General features: G+C 42.5%; 1 protein-coding gene across 2 annotated transcripts in view; it reads left to right on the top strand.

The window, feature by feature from the left end:
• fam20ca (FAM20C golgi associated secretory pathway kinase a) overlaps nt 1-23,633 on the top strand; it is a gene marked incomplete at its 5' end in the record, with an annotated part of 36,838 nt that extends 13,205 nt beyond the window's left edge. For both annotated transcript variants that reach the window (XM_079747175.1, XM_079747176.1), the window contains 7 exons: nt 17,415-17,507; nt 20,390-20,505; nt 21,318-21,498; nt 22,118-22,227; nt 22,461-22,542; nt 22,812-22,871; nt 23,155-23,633. In XM_079747175.1, the coding sequence (XP_079603301.1) occupies nt 17,415-17,507; nt 20,390-20,505; nt 21,318-21,498; nt 22,118-22,227; nt 22,461-22,542; nt 22,812-22,871; nt 23,155-23,413 (901 nt within the window). In that variant the 3' untranslated portion in view covers nt 23,414-23,633. The remainder of the gene's footprint in view (nt 1-17,414; nt 17,508-20,389; nt 20,506-21,317; nt 21,499-22,117; nt 22,228-22,460; nt 22,543-22,811; nt 22,872-23,154) is intronic.
• Nucleotides 23,634-24,375: the final 742 nt, after the last annotated feature.

Genomic DNA, 24,375 nt, shown 5'->3' with positions numbered 1-24,375 from the left:
ACACTGGACTATTACTGTCTTTCACACTTCAGTGCTTTGTGTGGGACCATTTCACCCCCTCGCAATTTTGTTAATTCATCAAGCGAGACACTTCCTGAATGGGTCACCTGACAGGACCGTTGTCTGATGAGGTTCACTCACTCGTACCCTGAAGACAAACTCATTTGCACCAGCTACCCCTACCCTGCCCACAACCCCTGGAGAGACAGGGAAGCGATTCAACCAGAGAGGTATGCCAGAGCCTAGGGATCATCAAGCATCGATTAGTCAGGCCTGGCTCTGAAAACCAATGGCATGGAACGTCCTGAAGAGCCCTCATTGTTTTAACCGAACAAAGCAGCGAAAAAGAAAAATGGTCCAAAATTAAACATGCGTTCATTTTTCCTGGCCAGATCTGTGTCCAAGTGTGGCCGATCGCTGTTTTGTACGCTCATTCAAACTGTACACATGGATCCATTTCTATGTGTGTGTACTTGTTTGTCTGTATCTAATGCAAGCGTTGATGTGTACATACACGGAAGTGGCATGAGGGATTTTCACCTATTTATATATGATTCTCGGTTCTTTGCTGGTGGGGTTGTTTTATCCTCAAAGTATTTAGTCTTCCTTCGTTGATGGCTACAAAACCAATTAGGCCTCAGAAGGAGTGATGGAGACAGATGGAGCGAGAGCAAAATATTGACATAGGGTGAAGAAAAACGAATGGAACGAATCCGAGATTGCCGCAGAGAGACTGAGCATCGTGAGGAATTAAGGACAGAGTTTACGATTAAGTTGGAGAAGAAGGTACAGCCGCTTGAAATTAAAAAAAGATCAACGTGGGGAAAAGTTGGGGGAGGGGCTAAACTGAACTGAAAGAAAGGGGAAAGAAGTGCATCGCAATAGAAACAGGATGAGAGAGAGCAGTTGACAGACTCACAAAGGGATCATACTCAGGAAAACTTAAAAATCAATGCTGGGTTCTTTTTGTAGATGTATACGTACAAATAAGTAAATGCAAGAGACTTCCTTGGTGCCTTATGAGTGTGACACTGGCCGTGTTTTATTGCACATTCAACCCACTGAGAGATGACCGTGTTGCACGAGTGGTTGATTGTGTATTTAATTTATTCCAAGCTCTCGACAGCATAACAATCCAGCATCGCCACAATGGCTGGAAACAACGTGGCGCTCCCACGTAAATGTCTACCGTAAATAATATAGTGAGGCACCACATTTTTTACCTCTCTTGTTACTTGGCTGTTTGTGACAATATCTAGCGAGTGTTGACACGCAAATGAAAGGAGTTGCATATGTAAGTTTCAAGTTAAATTTGTTGGCGCCTCTATTATATTAATTACGGTAGCCATTTACGCGGGAGCGTGCAGTGGTTAGTTCCAGCTGTTGTGGCGATGCTGGATTGTTATGCTGTCGAGAGCTCGGAATAAATGGAATAAACAAGTTGTGTAAGAACAATTATTGGAGTTTAACATGCATTTCCATGGAATGATACATTCCAAAATGTTCCTCCTTGAATGGAACTCTGGTGCATTCGGTAATCGACTTTTATGGACTTCCTGTAAAAATGGACCTACCAGTAAGGGACAGACTTGTAAAACAGTCTTTTTTAATCCCGGTACGCTAGCTAAATTGTTGATGCTTTGTTTTATGCCTAGGGTCCCTAGTCATGCTACTGCAGAGAATTGGTGTTATTTTGAGCAATATTAAAATGCAGATTTGGAATCGTTCACACTGCCCCTAGCCAATGCAATGTAAGCCATTTGGGCTGTTAGCGTTGCTCTGGGCAAGCTCTATACTGGATGGTCAACGAAAGAAATTGTCTGGAGGGCTTATTTTATCTGTTTTAATTTCGAAAAAGACCCTGGGTAAAATTTTTGCCGGAATTACACTTTAACCTTGATCTCGGCCTGTTGGGTAGTGTTAGACGGAAGACTAGCGAGTAAGCCACTATTTTCTACCTCCCCTTCTCTGTCCTTCCTCCTGCTATCTCGTTGTTCCCTTCCTCCCCTAATCTGTCCTTTCTCCCCCTAGCTCAATTGGTCTCTTCCTTCCACTCTAGTCTATTTTGCTGTCAGTCTTTCTCTTGTTCTGTCTGTACAGAATGAGACCAGCTCTGTGTTCCCCATGTCATGTCATGTGCTTCTGAAGTCAGCAGATAGACAGTCAACAGACAGACAGACAGGCAAAATGACAGGTCATGCAGAACGACAAAAAGACAGACAGACAGAACAATGGACCGGAGGACAGGCAGATAGACAGAAAGGCATACAGACAGAAGGACGAGGTCACCGGCTCAAAGTTTCTGGGACCTTTTCACCAGAACACACTTTAGTTGGATTTGGTTCCTAAGCTGATTTCTAATGCAGTCAAGGATTTCACTTCTAAAGCTGCTTCTTCATCTCTCCCATGCTCTCTCTCCATCTATCTCTATCTCTCTCTCTCTCTCTCTCCTCTCTCGCCCTCCCTCCTTTCTATCTCTCTAAGGCGTAGCAGTCTCATCAGCTTGTATTTATGCTTAGTATTTAGTTGCCCCGCTAAGCTTGTTTCCCCAACAGATCACGCTGCTCCACTTTGATGTTGCATATCAAACAAGTCGTCTAGTGATTTTGGAGTTTGTTTATGTGTATGTTTATTTGTTTTGTGTGTAATATTTTTATTTAGTATAGCTTTTAAGGGAAAGGGCTTGATTTGAACACAGAGTCAACTGCACTCAATATACACAAACTTTAAACCTCATAGGCTACTAACCAGTGTTGGGCAAGCTACGTGGAAAGTGTAGTGAGCTAAGCTACCAGTTCCCCTAAATTAAATTAAGCTTCAGTATGCTGAAGCTACCCCCCAAAGACATGTAGCAAGCTCTGATACAGCAACATGGCAAAAGTGGTTAGCAAAATCCAAGCTATATCTTTATGTGCTCCACATAACAAAAAGTAGGTGTCTCGATATGAGTTCATCTTTACGTGTGTGTGTGTGTCACACAGGAAACTCCTATGCTCGCATTTCTGCGACAAGTCACCGGATTGATGGGCGACGTTGCCCTCGTAAGGCCTTCATACGGCCCAATATACAGGTCCTTGTTTTTTCAGTGGCAACCTGCTACCTTGTTACAATTGCAAACACTGCAACTCAACTGGGCTAATCTATACATATTAAAATATATATGTACAGTGGGTCAAAAAAGCATTTAGTCAGCCACCAATTGTGCAAGTTCTCCCACTTAAAAAGATGAGAGAGGCCTGTAATTTTCATCATAGGTATACCTCAGCTATGAGAGACAAAATGAAGAAAAAAAAATCTAGAAAATCACATTGTCTGATTTTTAAAGAATTTATTTGCAAATTATGGTGGAAAATAAGTATTTGGTCAATAACAAAAGGTCATCTCAATACTTTGTTACATGCCCTTTGTTGGCAATGACAGAGGTCAAACGTTTTCTGTAAGTCTTTACAAGGTTTTCACACACTGCTGCTGGTATTTTGGCCCATTCCTCCATGCAGATCTCCTCTAGAGCAGTGATGTTTTTGGGCCTTCGCTGGGCAACACGGACTCTTTCTCTTTCACGCATTCTTTCTCCTCCAAACACGAGTTGAGTATTTACCAAAAAGTTCTATTTTGGTTTCATCTGACCATATGACATTCTCCCAATCCTGTTCTGGATCATCCAAATGCTCTCTAGCAAACTTCAAACGGGCCCGGACATACACTGGCTTTAGCAGGGGGACACGTCTGGCACTGCAGGATTTTAGTCCCTGGCGGCGTAGTGTGTTAGTGATGGTAGCCTTTGTTACTTTGGTCCCAGCTCTCTAGAGGTCATTCACTAGGTCCCCCCGTGTGGTTCTGGGATTTTTGTTCACCGTTCTTGTGATCATTTTGACCCCACAGGGTGAGATCTTGCGTGGAGCCCCAGATCGAGGGAGATTATCAGTGGTCTTGTATGTATTCCATTTCCTAATAATTGTTCCCACAGTTGATTTCTTCACACCAAGCTGCTTACCTATTGCAGATTTAGACTTCCCAGCCTGGTGCAGGTCTACAATTGTGTTTCTGGTGTCCTTTGACAGCTCTTTGGTCTTGGCCATAGTGGAGTTTGGAGTGTGACTGTTTGAGGTTGTGGACAGGTGTCTTTTATACTGATAAGGAGTTCAAACAGGTGCCATTAATACAGGTAACGAGTGGAGGACAGAGGAGCCTCTTAAAGAAGAAGTTACAGGTCTGTGACAGCCAGAAATCTTGCGGGTTTGTAGGTGACCAAATACTTATTTTCCACCATAATTTGCAAATAAATTCTTAAAAAATCAGACAATGTGATTTTCTGGATTTTTTTTTCACTTTGTCTCTCATAGCTGAGGTTTACCTATGATGAAAATTACAGGCCTCTCTCGTCTTTTTAGGTGGGAGAACTTGCACAATTGGTGGCTGACTAAATACTTTTTTGCCCCACTGTATGTATATAGATAACAATACATAGATATAGTTCAGTCTCAATCAGAGCAGTTTTCACTTTTCTGTCTACCTTGTGTTTGCGCTAGTTTAGTGTCTTGCTGTCAACAGTGCAAAATTGTAGCCTAATCTTTCTTCTAGGAGTTGTGTGAGCTTCCTCTTCTATCTCTGAGAATTATGACAAGCAGTCAAACACACACACACACAAACAAACACACACACACACACAAACACACCTGGAGACAGTCTCTTGTGTCTATGTTATTAGGTCATTTCAAACGGGTCATATTTATCATTCTCTCTGTCATTCACCCTGTATCCCACTCGCCCCTTTATCTGCCATCAATTCCCTGTTTTCCCTGTATGTTTGTCACCCTGAATCTTTCTTTCTCTTTTTTTCTCAAGCACCACCACCCCACAACCAACAATATAGCACCTCTTTCCTTATTTCCATGCTTTCTTTCAGTTTGTTGGATGCAGTGAGCCAGTAATAATCGTAAGCTTGTCCCTCTGTTTAGTCGGAGCCGTCGCTGTGCTTCTGTATTTTTAGATCCTCTCTCTCGCCACCCTCACTGCAAAGTCTTAACCCGCCCTCAGAAGACGGTGGCTGAGCCACGGGTATCCCACAACCCACAGGATACACACATACCAAAGGTCCCCCACACACATTGTCCTCACATTGCACAAGTCTCCACGTCGCACGGGTCCGCGTTTTACACGAGTCCCCGCTTTGTACAAGTCCCCACATCGCACATGTCCCTACAATGCAAAAAGTGTTTCTGAAAGACTAAAAAGATTGGTTTGCCCATTTTAATATTATACGTTAACAATGCAGCATATATCACATTAGTTATTCAGAAAGACATTTGGCGGGGTGTAACAGAGATGTGTGTGTGTGTGTGTGTGTGTTTTTGTGTGTGCGTGTGTGTGTTTGTTTGTTCATGTGTGTGTAAGAGTGTGTTTGTGTATTTGTGTGTGCACAATTGTGTGTTTATGCTTGTGTGTATCTGTTTAAGAAGGTTTGCTTAAGAAGTTGTTATGTAACTCAGATATGAGAGGTCACTAGTGTGTATCAGTCTTGAGCGCCCGGTGGGATCTGGAGTCTGAACTGAGCGGAAAATAACAGAAAAGAATTAGAACAATCAAAGTGAACTACAGTGTTCTACGTTTGCAGATTTTCTATATTCCTTTCCTCTTAACTTTGTAAAGTTAAAAGAAAATGCAGCTCTCGAAATCCTGTGTGTCTCTCACTCTTTTCTCTCTGTCTTAATTTGATCATTTTGTCTGGTATGTAGTTTAGGTGTACTATCCAACCACTTGAGTACATCCTCACATGGGGAATTCCCCTACTTTCCGTGCGTGTCTGATGCATGTGTCTCGCGATGAGACAAAAATGTAGACATTCCAAGGGAGCAATTAATTTTTATGGAGATACGAGCCCTGCCACGCTGTGCTGAAGTGCCGTGGAGCGCTATGTGTGTGGTCACAGGTGGTTCATCTCCAACTCAGAGTGTTCTCTTAATCACAGCATTTGAACAGGGGGGAGGATCCTAAATGTTGATGCCAACCGCTTCATTTAATATCTGTGATCACGGCTTATACTTAGCAACAGTAACTCAAGCTCTGTACGATGGAGGAAAGGAACTAAATACTATATTGTCTTTGTCGGAACATAATAATGTTGACTAGTTTTAATAATGGAACGACGAAAGCAGAACCAACAATAGAGGCTCTCGTAATAAGTTTGACAAGCAAACCAAAACCAGGAGAATAAACAACAGGTTGAGTAAACAAACTCCTGCATCCCAAAATAATACATTCATAGAACATACTTGTGATTCTATGTGGCCTGGATGTTCTTGTTGTGTTCTGTTTTTTGTAAGGAGTTGGGAGAGATGGCTCATTGAACGGTCAATGTTGCATCGTTAAGGAGGGGAATGGGAGGTTACATTGACAGATGACGTTTCAGGCTACTCCTCTGGGCTAAGATGGGCTCTTTAGAAAATACCAAATAAATTCAAATAAATAATTCGGACTGAGACCACTATGCTGAGACCACTAAGTGCTTTGGGGAATTCAAAATGTCGCAGGTTATCACTTTACCCGCCACGTCAAGGTCCTTTAAACACAAGACATGCGAGTGCAACTTGCTGCCCTTCGTGGCTATTCTGGTGTCATTAAATATGACCTTTCCCAGGTAGATTAATCACAGTTCACCCGGGGGACCCCTCGCAAGCCGAATAAAGACACAACAGTTCCCGGCATCGAACACGAAGAGAAAGAGAGAGAGACCCCTTTGTTAGGGTACACGCAAGGGGTGATTACGATCCCTGTGGTCCCCCAGACCTTCGACTGACCCGGCCTCTCCCACGCAGGGTGGCAATTAGGCTTCTTGTGACCCCCTCCTTACTCCTCACCCGCCCGCCATGAATCCCTTCAGCTTGCTTCCCACCTCAGCTGTGGGCAGGTAGACATGGACGGGCGAGGAAGGATGAGAGGGTCAGAGGCGCTGCATGAGGAGAATGTAACCATTGTGTATCAATACGGACTGAAAAACCTTAGCTTATTGTCAGGGGGCGGTAGGGTGGAGACAGGGCTGAAAGTAGCCAGGTCTTGTATCATGAAACCCGATCAAGGGAGACCAATACCCTCACTCACACCCACCACTCCCCACCTCCCAGGCTATGGTGCCGGGACAGTAACGGAGGTGCAAGACAGAGGAGGTACTGTACTGAACCATGCACTGAGGCCCCTTCCTTGTGGTCAAATGATAAACAAGTGAATGATTGAATGTGATGGAGTGGATATGAATCTGGTTAAGCTGGCCCAGGTTCCAATTAATCAGTTAGTCCCCAATGTGTTTAAAATATGGCCCAATATGTCTTGGGGAAAAATAATAAACCTGTGGAGAATTTCAGGTCTCTCAGTATACGCTAAGCTTTGTGTCTTTTTGAAAGGAGAGTAAACAGAAGCAACCAAACATCTCGAGCAGATTTTTTTCCCTTTGCCACCACTTTCCTCTGTATTGTTGGCACATATTCACAGACCTCAATGACATATTTGAGTCAACATTTAGCGCCTTGATGTATGGCTATCTATTTGGGACATGAGCCACCTAACCACAAAGCTCCGAGCACAACAAGGTCATTGACAGAGCTAAATAGGAAAGCTCAACCCCGTTGGAAAACAATAACCAGCGTTGCTTTGCTGGATCCTTGACCACAAAATAGCTTCTTATCAAGAAAAATCTTGTCGATTTTGTGGTCGGATGATACTATCCTTCTGTTATTGTTGTTTTTGTTTTTTCTATATCATTTAAGTTGATTTTTTTCCCTTGATATCTGCCTCAATTTGACGTGGAAACAGTACCCTGGTACTCAAAACCAATTCGGTTTGCAGTTGTAATTGAGCGCTTGGGTTCAGCCCTAGCAAAATATTGTGCGGAATGATCATGATGCTTTCATGTAACGTGTTCCTCTGAATCCTCAGCAACGAAGAAGGTGGAGAAAACAACGTTAAACCAAAACACCCGCACAATCAGACAATCTTCTTAGGGTAATTAATTAACAAATTAAAAAATAAAAGACAATCAAGTACTCTTCGCCATCAGTCAGGAACCCACAAGTGGCGCTTGAATGAGCCTTGTGTTCTACCAATTAAGAGGAACAGGAAAAATATATACAGTACCAAGCCACTTGTAGTTAAGCACATGTGGCCAGATTGTATGTTTTATTTTAAGTTGATCAAGCCAGAAATAGCGTCTGCCATATTTGATCACTTTATACATGTGACATTTTAACATAATGATGACACTGTAGCAGAGGCTGATTTCTTGGTGCTTATGAGTTGGAGCAGACTTAGCAAGCTGAAATTGCCTTGCCTGTTAACAACACAAACAACACGGTGTGATTTGAGAGAAAAACAAGGCAGTCACGATTTTTTATTTTATATTTCTGCAATTGATTTCCTGTCTCCTTGGATACCCAACTGGTCCTCACAAATGGAACATTCAGTGACCAAACTAAAAACACATTCAGTATAGAGTTTCTCTGCAAAGAACTTCTTCAGCCTAGGCCAGCCGAAATTATCCAATTATTTTGAGGTGTGCTGCCCGCTTGAGACACACAAAGTAAGAACACACACACATAGACACATAAAGAATTATTGGTTTGTCTGATCCATCATTTTCATCCATCTTGTCAATAGCTGTAGGACTCAGGACATTTTACTGAAAATGTTTCCATTTTTTGTAGTGAAGGTTGGAGGGCTCTTAAAAAGATTTTCCTCTAAGGCTATTTTTTGTGGAACCTGTCAGCGAAGACATTTTTCAAATAAAGCTCTGTGAGAATCGTTTTTTAAGCATGTTTCACAACCCTCTCTGCTGCCAATTTGTGCTGATTCTGCCAGCAGAGCTGAACTTTTACCCTGTAAAAGGGAATTTTTTTCTCATTGTTCATTTTAACTCTGTTCAACCGTTATTCCTGGATCTGATGCATGCTTTGAGAGACAAAAATGAAGAAAAGACCCATACTGAATTAAAACAATTATTAATTTAGGAGTGAGCTTATGATGTAGCCCAAGGAATATTTGGTCATGTTTTTCTGTCTTTGCAATTGACCTGTTTATGGCGCATTTCCACCGGAGGGTTCGGGTCGGTTCAGTCTGCAAATGTGCGCGTTTCCACCGCCAAAAGTGGGTGTGACCGGACGGAGCCATACTGATCCGTACTCGTCTTGCAGTACTCCTTTGGGGTACTGAGACGCCTGATAGGGTGCCGATGTTACCCCGAATTCTGCGACCCACCGAAAAGTGTGACCCCAGCGGGCGCTGTTGCACATTCTCGTTTGCATTATAACGAAAACATAAATAAAACATAAGATCTCCCCCCACCGGTGGGTCTTTCTCTTCTTGATACTAACATTGTTTCTAAACAGCGTTTTACACAGTAGCCTATAATAGGAAATGCTCAAAGGTAAATCAGCGTAATTTAACACTGACTAGATTTGTATGGGTAAAGAAGCAACGGCGAAGGACTGTACTAAACGCCCTAGCATTGTATAGGTCAGTAAAATGCTAACAAATCAAAACAAATGCATTTATTAAGCACCTTTAATAAAAAGGTAATTGGTTGGGGGGAGATCTTATGTTTTATTTGTTTTTGTCATGCCTGTCTACACTTCAAACTCGTGCATATTGCAAAAAATATGCAACAGCGCCCCCTGGGGTCACACTTTTCGGTGGGTTGCAGAATTCGGTGTAACACCGGCAAGTTCGAACTACACACATTCGGCGATTGGTCGACAGAATCGTTCTTCCGTGCGACAGGGGGATAATAACAAACAAAGAAATGACCCGCAAGGTATTTCTGGACAATGGCGAAAACTTCGTTTATTGAAGAAAATGTCGCGCAAAAGTTTGCCGTCCTTCTTGGACGTACTTCATTGTTGCTCTTTGTTCATTGTGTGCGTTCTTCTTTTTCTTTGGATTTATTAGCAGGCTACACTGTGTGGGGCTGCTATGAGGTCACAATGTTTACGTAGCTCCCGTGGCTATCGCCTTACGGCTTAAACCCCGCCCTACCATAAGGGTACTGTCGGCGGTGGAAACTCGAGCCGTAACTGACCTGTGCTATACCGCACCCTCACTACTGGGCTGAGGCGTGCTGGGTCCGAAGCGTACCCGCCGGTGGAAAAGGGACATTAGTCATCATCTTTCATGTGGTTCTGAATAATGGGGGTAGGTGTGGGGTAGATAGTGTTGTTAAGTGAGACAGTGAGGGCTCGGTGGGAGGATTTGTGCATGTGAGAGAGACGGAGAGACACAAAAAGCGAGCGAGAGACTCTGTACTTAATACCCATCGATTTTCTGTATGGACAGAAAGACAGGTTCGACATAGCACAAGACTATTAACACACATAATGTTAGGGTTAGTCATAGTCAGAAACAAGGATGGGGGGCAGGCCCGCCGCTCCCTATACGCAGAGTACGCAGAGTGCGTAGGGCACCAAGTACCTTTGGGGGGGCACCAAAAATTATGGTTTGTAAAAAAAATATAAATAATTATAACATTATTGAATTAAAAATATATATTAATTAGTTATGAAGAGGCCCACCGTTGTTTTTTCTTAATTGCATAACCTATCACTCAATTTCGGCAATTATATGTTTTTACCTAATATATAAAAAGAGGCTCCCCTCCCCCCCCCCGAAACGGCCAGCAGTGACCCTGATGGGGGGGGGGGGGGAGAAGTGTTTCAGATCCTTATTAAAGGTAAAGGGCTGAAAGCTACCATGACTTTTTCAGGGCTGGTCGACACAGTTCTCTGCAGACAAACTTGTTTTATACTCAAAGCTGTTTGGATTTGTAAACAGAATTTTCCATTTGTTAAGACTAGTGGGGTCTCCATGCGGTGAATATCCATATAAATCAGGCATGCCTTGATTATTGGACTAATCCCATACATTGTTCACATTGCTGTCAGCTGCAGAGATTTCGACAAGTTAAAATATCTTTAATGTGCAAGAAGGTATGGAAGCATACATGTAGCAAAATTCAAATGGCAAAGCAATTTGCAATTCAATAAGTCATTGCATTATGCAATTGACAATTCATTATGCAATTTTTATAATTTCATTTGAAAATGCGTTATTCAAAGTGTATAACACTTTGAATATACAACCATACCTAATATAATAATAATAATAATAATAATAATATAATGATAATTTTTATTGTGATAACTTTATCAAATTGAATTGAGGATTTCATTGTCACTTTGCATATTAAAATACACTTTGAATAACATTTTGAAATGACATTATTAAATTGCATAATGAATTGTCAATTGCATAATGCAATGACTTATTGAATTGCAAATTGCATTGCCATTAGAATTTTGCTACATTTATGCTTCCATAAAGAAGTGCCAGAAAAATAATTAAAGAGCTTAAACAGCTAGACATATGCTGTCTGCTTAAGCCTTGTGCCATGGCATACAACATACAAATGCAATGCATCAACATTAAAAAATTTCACTTACGACGATGACAGGAAAGGGATTTGTGATTATAGTTGCCATGTTATTCACATTTCAACTAATATAATCCAAGTGGTTACCTAGCAACCATAAACGTTTCATCACTTTTGCAGGAATTTAATTATATCATAAAAGATATAATTAGATTCCTTCAACTGACTGATGCTCTGTGTTAATATAGTTGTTTTCTTACTAGTGTCAGTACTTCATATAGCATATCTCGGAATACAAAAAATGCTATGGGAAAGCCATTTGCACATCTTTCGGTTTTCAGTGTGTGTGTATGCATGACGGACAGGGACAGCTGGTCAGGGAAAAAATCCTGGGAATCCTCATTCCTGTTGGTGTACAGTATATGTATTTCTTCCGAATAATATGTATTTCTTCTGAATAAACTGCCTGTAAAGTATATGTTCGGTATTAACTTTCCCTCAGGTATTTTGATCTTGAAAATGGATTCATAGGACATATAGGATTCCCATATTTCCCACTAAAAACTCCAATTGTTTATGATTGCCACAAATATTGTTGAAGAAGTTTGAAGAAATTAACTGAAATGTTTCCATGTACTAGCTATACAATTGTAAGACAAATTCAAACATTTAATAAATATCGGCTATCGTCTTTAATCACCCTCACGGTTGTGGCATGTTCATTGACATACATATTGACTGAACAGTTAGATGCTTTGATTTAGATTAGATAGCCATCATCATGCCATCAGTTTTAGTTGATCACTTAACCATCCTTAAATGTGGTGATGTGAGCATAGTGAGACACATACTCTTCAACGAGGCCAACTCTGTTGCAAGTTCCTCAGGACATCTAATACCTCTTGACTGAAAATGAATAGGAATCAGAACACAACACTTAAAAGTGTTGAAAGAGCCATTATTGACTCGCAATACCACTACGACGCTGTGGGTATCTGTGCTGCTCTATATATGTCAGAGCCGTACAGATACAGGTACAGGACAGAGAAAAATACAGAGTGCTTCTTATAAATACATGACAACTTCTTCCTGGTCAAAACCCTATTTTCCACTAGGCAGACAGACAATCAGAGCCCATTTAGTCATGTCATCACTTTATGATTTTTACATTGAGAGCATCAAGCAACTGTATACAATTCAGCAAAAGCGGACGAAAAAGGACACGGTGCAAAAGATACAGGTAGAAACATGACTTGAATAAAGAGCAGCAAATACTTGCTGACGTTCACAATTAACACAATTTCTCCACATGTGTATTTAACACTGGGGTTACACGTTATTTCTGCCAAATCCCATTGAGTTTTCCGCCGCATATGTTTTCTGCATAAATCATCCCTTAACACTGACGGAGTGTTTCCACCTGGGTAGGATTGTAGCCTGCGATCACATTGAAGGTATAATCCACCATGAGATGGACACAAAAAATGTAAATGTGGCGGAGAAGCTTGGCTAGAGGAAGAGCTGTTGTCGATGATGAAAGGGGACAAGAGAGAGAGACGACAACAGGAGGATAGCAATTGAGGAAGAATGGGTGGGGAGGGAGGAAGGTGAATTGGGAAACAGTATGGGGGATGAAGAATTACAACAGATTCAAGAAGTTGGTATTATACATGGTCATGAGGTGTTTTTTAGTCACACGCAAAAGACCAGTGCATTGATGCTATAGCTTAAAATAGTGTAAAATAATTCTGCAAATCACTATCCATCAGGATGATAGATTTTGAACCATGTACAGAAAGAGTTGTTTACTTTTATCCTGCTTTTCCAAAGCACCGTTCAGTGAATTCAGATACATGTCATTTAAGAACAGGTGTAGGGGTTAAGGCGTCTTGCCGAAGGACGCAGGTAGACTGGTTACATTGGGGTTTGAACCCAGAACCTTTCAGCAGGGAGTCAAAATATAATCAATGTAACCTCCACCTAAAAACCTTTCAGCTGGTACCCTCTCCCTAGACTGCGTGTCTCTCTAGCAGTCAGCATAGTACTTATCAGACCATCAAAGGGTTTATTTACAAATCACAGTAGACCAGGGGGAATTTTGTCCACTCAGGCTTATTCTATTACATATGAATTGTGCTGATGATTGTTTTTTCCATGTTATTCTTTAATTAAGTAATTATTCTGTTTTGTAATTATTTAAATAATTAATGATGCACAAAGTGGAAGGACAGCAGGAGTGACTGCAGTCATTTGGTTGTTGGATTTATCAGAGATTACACAATCAATATGTAAAATTGTCCCCCCACAGATTAAATTTGACATCTGTCATTAATGGATTTTGTTAAGCGTTTATTCAGTTTGATGTATTTAACCTAATCAAATTATGCGGTTTGACTGTGAGAATATTGCTGTGGGGAACTGCAAAACATGCAGCATGTAATGTAATGCGATGAAATGCAATGTAGTGTAACAAAGTGCTCTTTCAAACACAGACTTGGTCCCTTGATGGACATGTATCCAAAATATTTTTCACAACTTCCAGAGGCCCTCTCTCACACAGAGATTGACCATTGTCAACGAAGAGTGAGAATCCACTAACAGGATTCTTATACCTTTCTCATACGCATGCTGAGAGCGAGCAGGTGAGCCACGGTTCACTCACACAAGATTGTGTGTGGAAAAACGCTCCCATAACGCCGGCTGTAATTCCATTGCTCCTCTATGGTACTTTCTGTGACTTTCAGGTGCTACAATGGAAGTAGAGGCCCAGCCGACAACCCCACCAAGCAGTTGCCCAAGTGCTTCATCAACCAGTATAATTGCCAGTCAATTATGGAGGAGGAGCAGGAAAATCAGGGACGAGGCACTTGGGGAAAGAAATAACACCAACTGTGGGTAAATATCAAGAAGGGAAAATTGCAGAGTAGAGTAGAGTTAGATAGCCATTCACTCCAGAGTAGTGGCGACGTCATCTTGCCATGCAGAAACAATGTCCATATGTATAAACATATGAGCAATCTTACGTGCACTTTGGCCCACCGACAGGGGAGGTGAGGAAGGGATTTATTTTTTCTGAAAAATGTAAGCCGCTGTTAGTTCTGTTGGCCGCTTGTTCTATTTCGGTATTCAGTGGTCAAACAGTCCGTCGCTGTGGACACTATTTCAAACTGTTGAATCTGAGGGACTATATTTTATTAGTGGAAGCAATATATATTTTCTATTGTTGTTATTATATTTATGTGATATACATAATAATTCAAGACCCCTCCGCTTACTATGGGGTTCTGCGTCACCCTGTCTGGGTTTATTTTGTGATAATTCCCGGCTTGTCGTACATTATCCCTTAAATAGTGGTAGAGGTTTTATTGCGATGTTTGACTGAAATAGAGGTTCCGTAATGCATGTGAATATTTTATTTAGAATAAAACAAAATCAGGTTTGAGAGTGTTCTCCCACCGCCGGTCTTTACCCGGTCCACCTACCCCTATGTGAGGCACTGCAACTCCACCTTTTTGGGAAGGTGGAGGTTTTCTGGATGTAGCATGCTAATCGTTAACAATTCGGTGTCTAATTTTTTTGAAGAAGGAAACAATGCATTGAACAGGTTGTCTCTACGCCGGTTATAAGGGATGACTCTGCCGTCCGGAGCTCAAAAAAGTAAAATAATCTTGAAGATTTGAAGATCAAATTGAAGATTTATTTATTAAGAGAGTTATGTAACGGAACTATTTGAAGAGCCGGGTATGTTTGTGTGTGGGGGGGGGTGTGTGTGTGTGGGAGATGAGTTTGTTGCGTTCTTCCTATTAACCACACTCAAGTCACTCAGAAACTCTCTAGCTTGTGTTCTTCCTGTTGCGTTTGTGTGTGTGTGTGTGTGTGTGTGTGTGTGTGTGTGTGTGTGTGTGTGTGTGTGTGTGTGTGTGTTTATGCCTGTATCTATAAATCTTTGCATGTCTTTGTATTGAATATTTGACACACCTTGCAGACACACGTTCAGTTAGCCATAGAGCAAGAGACAGACAACAGAGGAGCCTGCCGATATGGATCCATTGTTAGCACCACTGTTAAGAACAAGGATAGACTGCTTTGGCAGAAGAGCCTTAACCCAAGGGAAGCACAAAACAGTAAGAACATGTACTTACAGATAGCTCTTGTTTTTGCTACACTATGTGCGCATGTGTGAATGTTTGTGTGTGGGTGTATTTGTGTGTGTATGTTGATGTTATGCGTGTTTGTGTTCGGCGTGTGTGTGTGTGGATGTGGGTGTGTGGTTGTGTGGTTGTGTGGGTGTGTGTGTATTATACTGCATGGCCTATGTATGTGTTTGTGTGTTTGTCAGTGTGGGAGTTACCTTGCCCTCCATTTTCACATCAGTAGATGTTCACGAATATCAAAGTCAAAACTCTTTTCATGGTATCTTCAATACATCTCTCCTTGGTATCAAAGTAGTTTTTAGAATAACTAAATCTATAGAAAGATCAAACATAGCAGTTGTCAGTTGAAAAAGAGATGATAAGGTGGAAAAAAGAGTCGGAGAGAGAGAAAGAAAGAGTGAGAAGAAAGGAATGTGCTAATGGTTATTGAACCATTGAAACTGAGTTTAGCTTGCCTCTACTGCCCCCTCCCTGTCATCATCAATATGAAAACAACCATGCCCTATTCGTTTGTGTGTGTGTGCGTGTGTGTGTGTGTGTGTCTCTGTGTGCATAACTGAATGTATGTGTATGTGTGTGTGCTCTGGAGTGCGTGCAGGTATGTCCCTGCAGGTGTCTGTGTCCCTGCATTCATGTGTGTGTGTTTGTGGAGATCATGAACAGAACTTGAAGCCTTCAATTTCACTCTTAACCACCTTCAAAGTACTTTTTACACACCCACATGCCTACGACTCAAAGCAGATCTTCGGCAGTTGTGAAACCAACTGTTTTGGTTGCTATCTTGGGATTGATTGTGTTGCTATGTAACAGGGATCACCACCACCTCGCCAAACTGTAAAATGATCCCTCCAGCGTTTGTCTGGTTGGTTGGGAACAACTGAATGGTTCTGAGTCTCAGAAGAACCCGAGCGCCTGCCAAAGAAAAAGAGACGAGAGAGGAAAGAGAAGAAAAGGAGATCTCACATATTCTGTTTATGTGTGTTTGTGTTTGTGTAAAAGCAATAGATTTAGTTCGAGGTTTATAGTCAGATCCTATACAGAAAATGCGAGAGAGAGAGAGAGGGGTAGAGAGAGATAGAGAGTGAGAGAGAGAGTAGACACAGACAGACAGCGAGACACAAAGACATGTCTAGTCTTTTAGACAGCTAACCCCGGTCTTTGGCCAACTTGGCAGACTGTGACGGTGTGTGTGTGTGTGTGTGTGTCTGTGTGTGTGTGTGTTTGTGTGTGTGTGTGTGTGTGTGTGTGCGATGCATCAACCTGCCCACGCTTGCACGCAGGGCTCCCAGGGGTGACATGGGATAGCTCGCTCAGCAGCCTAAGCGCGGCCATAGTAGTGACTATCACACATCTCAATCTTGTGCTCGGAAAGACTCATAAAGGGCCTTGAGAAACCTCCCATAGACTACGGGATGAAAGGGCCCCAAACCAATCAAATTACATCACTAACACACTCCAAAAGAAAAGCTTTTTGGAGTATGTGGAAAAAGGGGAAAGGAGGAGATGCTGTTCGCAGGACAGAAACTGACTATAATTGATATTCTATATCACTGTTGTTGTTGTTTTTGCCGATCATCATTCAGTCCTAAATATTGGAAACAGATGAGAAAAAGTTTGAAAATATCTCATAAATAAGGATTATTCATTAATTGAATAATCGTATACTGCAAGGCATGAGCAAGATTTAGAAATTGTTTGCATGTTTTGCAAATCAATGATTCAATCATTATATTCCATTACTTTCCTGTCATCAACAAATCTGTGAATGAAGCCATCATGTGTTCTGCAGACCCTAACTCTACTCCCGCAGACATTGGCTCACCCACTGCGTTTGTGCGCTCGTATTCCAGGCAGACTCGGGAACAGGAAACTCCTCCAGACTTCTTCTACTTCTCCGACTTTGAAAGACACAACGCAGAGATCGCTGCCTTCCATCTGGACAGGTACGCTTTTACCGTGACGACCGTTTACTCAATCTCCATCCTCAACCTTCTTTGTAAGGAATAACCCAAGACTGGCTGTCCCGTTTCTTCAGCAGTGGTAGGAAACCTTGGATTTGCCTTGGCGTGTGCCCCATGTCCTATGTCATGTTCCATAATTCAGAACTGTTAAAAGGCAGTCCCGTTGTTGAAAATGAACGCACACCTTTACAATATTGAACAATCAGACTCAAGAATCCATGCTACAACGCTGTGGTATAATCCAATTTATTGACCAGCCACTCCACCAAAAATGTATCCATGACATTATTTCCTTGACATTATGCACACGAAACGTCACCACAAAGTCAGACGGATGCACTTTTATTAAGCTGTACGGTGTTAAAGGTTAACAGGGGGTGACATTATTGTTTTTTTATTTTTACTAAGAAGGAGGTAAGCCTTGTAAGGGCGCTAAGCAGAGGAGGAGAATGAATGAGGGATGCATCGCATCAAGGATTAGACAACCAGCCTAGCAGGTGAACATTATCCTACCGGCTTCCCCTTCTAATACATTGTGTACGAAACAGATTTACACATCCTTTTCCCTGGATATGACCTCCTCCTCCAAATAATAATTTCACACCTATTGCTGCCAACACACGTTGCTGAGGACACAGTCGCATCCCTCTTGGCATTTGGAATCCTAACATGAAGCTCCTTCTTGCAGTGTGGCAGACACGCCTGCGGATGCTTGTTGCTGCTGGCAAGGTCGAAGCATAACTTTATGTCTTGTTGCCCAAGCAAAACTTACATATTGACATACCCAGGGCCCATGTGCCACATTCCTACAGAACTCCCTGAAAACATTACACACGGCCCAGCAGAGGGCACATGCATGTCTGGTGTGTGTTTGTATTCGTACGTATATTGCCTATATTGTGTGAGTATGTGTGCATGATTGTGTGTGTGTGTGTGTGCGTGCGTGTGTGCGTGTGTGTGAACGTGTGTTTTCTTTTCTCCCTGGCACTTACACTTGGTCAGAGCCAAACAGGCAAGCGCAGGCGAGACGTTGCCAACCACACAACCAGACAAATCACAGAGGCGTGGCCCCTGGTTTGTTTTGTCCAGGCTGTACCAAAAGGCCTGTGATTTAAGGGCCCCTTGTCGGCCACATCGCCGGCCTTCCGGATGCGGTTGCGAGCTCTCGTCTGGAGCACAGGTTACGACTTCATGGCTGCTTCGCTCCGGAATGTGGAATGAGGATAAGGAGGAGGAGGAGGAGGAGGGGTGTTTGGTGCAATCTTCCTTCCAATGTGTTTTCTCTGGTATCCTAGCACTCCACAGGCATTCGTAGTTTCCCAGAGGGGGATAAACTAAAATGAAAGGAGGAAAACATCTCTTTAGTAACCAGGGCGGTACCAATTTTGGTTTCCCTGGTCATTTTTTTTTTTGTTGAGGTTTGTTTGTTCATGTGAATGTATCGACAAAGAAACAAACTTTAGGACTGTACGTCTCTGCATTTCATTATCAGAAATCAAGTGATTAGGAATGAGAAATATTCATGCATGTTAGTTTTTTTTGTTAGTGAGCTAGCTAGTTAGTTGGATAGCAAAATAACTTGCTTCCTGACGTTCTGACTGTATAAAGTTCCGGAGCGGTTGCGATACCAAATGCATCCCACACACACACCTTCACACACGCTATCACCGACCCACATGCAAACACATACAGATAACCCTTTGTAATTCGGAACACTACATGACAGTGCCGTTTTCTTTAGCAGCTCTTGAATGCCTTCCTCTTTGGTCTTGGGTTTCAGCAATCTGAAACAACTCTGTTCGTCTTTCCATCCGTCTGTCCACCCCCCAGCTCCCAGGATGCTTAGCCTGAGACGGTACAGGGACCCGGGTCGCTGGGCCACTGATATTCTAGTCGGAATGAGAGTGGGTGTCCCTGAATGGAGCCGGTGTTGGGTTAGGGGCCGTGTTGTCTGGGGTGCTTTCAATAGGCAGGTGTTGGTCTGCAGAGGAGCTGTGTTGGGCAGCTTCTGAGACGGTACAGGCAACAAAAGAGAGGAGGAAATTGATAGAGAAATCAAGAAGGGATCCTGATTAACTTAAGATGGAGGGAATGTTCGCTTGTATGTGAGGGTGTGTGCGTGTGTGTGTGTGTGTGTGTGTGTGTCTGTGTGTGTGTGTGTGTGTGTGTGTGTGTGTGTGTGAGTGTAGTGTGTGCATGTTTGTTGAAATGTTTTTTTTTTCCCTACTGAAATTTTGACATGGATGGCAAAACAGACATGAGATCAAATGTGTCTTTGTGTTTTTCTTGACAATGCAAACTAAATGAAAAGGGATTTCTCTATTGTTTTTGTATAAAAAAAAAAAAAGATTAAGATGTCAATAATCCAAACATGTATTCATCCATGTTAATGGATGAATACTAAATACACCTGACTAAAAGTAACCTTGCTACTTCAGCGCCGTTTTCAGCTTTTCCTGCCGTTCTAAACCTTATATTAGCGTTAGCAAACCTCTTAGCCTGTGTGTCTGGTAGACACAGTACTAATGAGAACAACTTGTGCAGTTACAGTGGCCAAGAAAATACTGAGGTCATGGCGATACATAACTCAAAAATAGAACATCTGCCTTTCTTTAGTCATGCAACGTTCTGTATTATTATACAGAAAGCCAAGTAATACATAATAATCCATGTGAAATTTGCACAATGCTTTCTCCAATCTAATGTTTTCTTCTTATGTTCTTAATTTCTTACTTTATTTATTTATTTATTTTGGCGAACTTACGAACTTATCTTCGTCTCTCTCTCCCTACCTCTCAACATCAATATCACTCTATCCCTCTCTCTATATCTCTCTCTGACACAATCGCTCTCTGTCCCTACAGGATCCTGGACTTCCGTAGAGTGCCCCCGGTGGCTGGGAGGCTAGTCAATATGACGCGGGAGATCAGAGACGTGACGAGGGACAAGAAGCTCTGGAGAACCTTCTTTATCTCGCCAGGTAGGTCCCACAATAGTTGGTGATGAAGGGGCCAGAATGCAATTCTGGGTGTAACTATCTGTTGCTGGGAGAGTTTATGTAGACAGTAAAAGCATTCATTTGTACTATCAGTGTAACGACAGCAGGAAAATGTTGCTTTTGGCATATTATATTAAATGCAGCTACCATGGTTTGCCACTGGGTGGCAGTATAGCACCGTGTATTCTTTAGAGCAGTGGTTCTGTGGGAAGGGTCAGGGCATGTAGACCTGAATCCCATATAAAATATATTCTTCATGAAACTGACATTTTGGTTTCTGGATGCAGTTTATTTTTCACAGATTCTCCTTTCAACCACTTTTCCATTTCCTGTCTAGCTTTCAGAATTCAAACTTGCTCAGGACGGAAAAGAAAGAGACTGTTTTCTGTTTTTATTACCCCCTGGGGTACTCCCTGCATTGCTCCAAAATACCCCTATGGGTACTCCACTGCTTTAGAGGCCTTAGAGTTAGCAAACCAAAGAAACTTAAGTTAAAAACAATCCGAGAATACATATAACACCGTAACTGGCTAGGATTTAACTCAATATCACTTATTCCGTTTAAGTACAGCACCTCACCTAAATGTCACAAACACGTACATTAGTTAAAAAAAATTCAATTGAGACAATGGCTAAATGCACTACACCATTTTGTGCCAAATATCTTCCAAGAACCTACCAAACCCTATTTTTGTCAAGTTGAGTAGGGAATATTTGATTGTGTACTAATGTGATAACATACTAGATGATATCTAATTATGATACCTTCCTCCTTCCACCCGTCCCACATGCAGCCAACAACATCTGTTTCTATGGCGAGTGCTCCTACTACTGCTCCACGGAGCACGCTCTGTGCGGGAAGCCCGACCAGATAGAGGGCTCCCTGGCCGCCTTCCTGCCCGACCTGGCCCTGGCCAAGAGGAAGACCTGGAGGAACCCCTGGAGGAGGTCCTACCACAAGCGCAAGAAAGCAGAGTGAGTTCTGACACAACGCAAACACAACGGATCGCAGGGATTTCTACCTCTTGTTTAATCGTACTTTTCAAGACTTTTTTGTGTTTGAATGTTGAATCTTAGCTAGCATTTCAAGCCACTCTTCTTTTTCTGTGTGTGTGTGTGTGTGTGTGTGTGTGTGTGTGTGTATGTGTGTGTGTGTGTGTGTGTCCATGTGTCCGTGTGTGTGTGTGTGTCCATGTGTCTGTGTGTGTGTGTGTGTGTCCGTGTGTCCGTGTGTGTGTGTGTGTGTGTGTGTGTGTGTGTGTGTGTCCGTGTGTGTGTGTCTGTGTTCGTTTGTGTGTCCGTGTGTGTGCGTGTGTCCGTGTGTCCGTGTGTGTGTGTGTGTGTGTGTGCGTGTGTGTGTGTGTGTGTTGATCCGTGTCCGTGTGTCCGTGTGTGTGTGTGTGTGTGTGTTTCCGTGTGTGTGTGTGTGTGTCTGTGTGTGTGTGTGTGTGTGTGTGTCCGTGTGTGTCCGTGTGTCCGTGTGTGTGTGTGTGTGTGTCCGTGTCCGTGTGTGTCCGTGTGTGTGTGTGTGTGCGTGTGTGTGTGTGTGTGTGTGTCCGTGTGTGTGTGTGTGTGTGTGTGTGTGTGTGGACAGGTGGGAGGTGGACCCAGACTACTGTGACGTGGTGAAGCAGACACCTCCTTACGACAGGGGAACACGACTCCTGGACGTGATGGACATGACCGTCTTTGACTTCCTCATGGGTGAGCAGAGAAGGACACCATCAACTGTCTCTTTCAACGCACAATATTACAGCTTAAAACTAATGACCAAATCAAAATTCAACTCATAGGCAATCTAATTAAGGGTCTGACTTCAAGGGAAACGGTATCAGTTAAATAAAAGATGGGGGTTTAGATGATAATAATAGACAATGAAGGCGGAAGCGTACACAAATGTGTTACTTTCTCAAAGCATCCACTCTTTGTCGAAACAGGTAACATGGATCGTCACCACTATGAAACGTTTGAGAAGTTTGGCAACGACACCTTTATAATTCACCTGGACAATGGGAGAGGGTAAGGAAAAGGGGAACAGAAACAGAGCTGTTCCTAACATTAGAGTTTGTTCTCTCTTGGATCATAGGTCTCTATGGTTAGAGACAGCCTTCCGGTTTAATGGTAAGCAGCGTGTAGCTTAGTGTCTCTTTGTGGCGTGTAAATGTTCAACGCTTGTACTTAGCGTTTATGATGGATTTTGGACGAATTTAGTGAATTTGTCAACGCAGGCATAGATATTAAAAGGAGGATGTTAAGTGCCTGTGTGATCTGTCGGATTTCCCCAATAGGTTTGGAAAGCACTCCCACGATGAAGTGTCCATCCTTGTACCTCTCAGCCAGTGCTGCAGGTAAGTCTGATTTACATTTCAACATTCTGCTGCGCCCTCCGGCATACATGTGTACTGTAAAATATTAACAATAGAAAGCTTATAACCCAATAAGTTGTTACAATTACTGACTTAAAACAGTTTCTGTTTCTTTTAAAGAGCAATACTGTTCTTGGTTATCCAACCAGCTCATTGTCTCTATGGTCTTTGAACAGATGTTACATTGCTACGCTCATTTTAGCGCCGATAGTAGACCAAACAATACAGGGTAACCAACAAACTCAACCTCTCGTTTTGGTCGCAGGTTGAGGAAGTCCACCTACCTGCGCCTCCAGCTGCTAGCCAAGGAGGAGTACAAGCTGAGCTCCCTGATGGAGGAGTCCCTGCTCCGCGACCGCCTGGTTACCGTTCTCACCCGGCCCCACCTGAGGGCCATGGACCGCAGGCTGCGTCTGGTGCTGCAGGTCCTGGCCAGCTGCGTGGAGAAGGAGGGCTACGGCAACGTGGTGGAGGAGGACCTGACCGGGGACACGACCACCCTCCGGAGCCCGGGCCACAGGTAGTGGGGTCTTGGGATAGGAAGAGGACTCAGCCCAGCCCCCTCCTACCTCGGATATTTTGACTTTCAAAATTGGAAGGTGAACCACGGATGGGTTTTGGGTTTTGGCTGCCATTGGTGAAGCCAAAATATTGCCACCTTCCCCACCGCCCCATTCCCCAATGACATTCAAACTGAATTCAGTGAATTCTGAGGCTGAACTAGCAAGGCCTCTAGTGACCATGGGTTGATGCGGAGCATATATATGGATTATATGTATCGTCCAGGGAGCACAATGGAAGACTGGGAGATGGAAATGGAGGAGGCTTTTGGTTGAAGTTGGTTGTTTTATTAGACTGTGCAGCATACACATAGGTACAGCTAAATTGTGTTATGGCTTTATCCTTTATCATGTTTGTTATGAACACTGAAATTATCATTATTATTAATATGATTGATTAAGCTTTTCAATTGTTGTGTATGTATTCTGTGTTTTACTGCTGGACCAAAGGAATTAATAAGGGAAGCTTACGGTAATGCCGTATCAATGTATCGTAAAACAAGGGAAAGATGGAACAGATTTGATTGAGTTATGGAAATAATTAAGCTTTATCACGTTGACCAGTATTCATAAATAGGGCTGGAGTTACTGAGATGTCATCGTGTTGTTTTGTTTCAAATTGTAATTGCAAATTTACTTCTGGGGTGCTTGTGTAGTCTTAATGACAAACATACACAAATCCTCAAACTTTTTCACAAAAGGAGAAAGCATATTTCCAGGTGAATCCAACATTTTAAAGACCATTGTGGGAATGTTAATTTTTTCCATTACATTAAAATATATGCTGGTGTCTGATTAATTCACAACATTTTGTAGAAAGCAGATGTTGTATTTAACGTCACATAGGAAAAACATATTCAGTATGCGTTTTATTTGAAAGTTGTCCATAACTCGTTTACAATTGTGCCCACCTAGAAACATTGCCG

The sequence above is a fragment of the Pollachius pollachius genome, assembly GCF_949987615.1.
Source record: "Pollachius pollachius genome assembly, chromosome: 11".
Taxonomy (NCBI): Eukaryota; Metazoa; Chordata; class Actinopteri; order Gadiformes; family Gadidae; genus Pollachius; species Pollachius pollachius.
The sequence above is the reverse complement of the archived record's forward strand: the minus strand, read 5'-3'. Positions and strand labels throughout refer to the sequence as shown.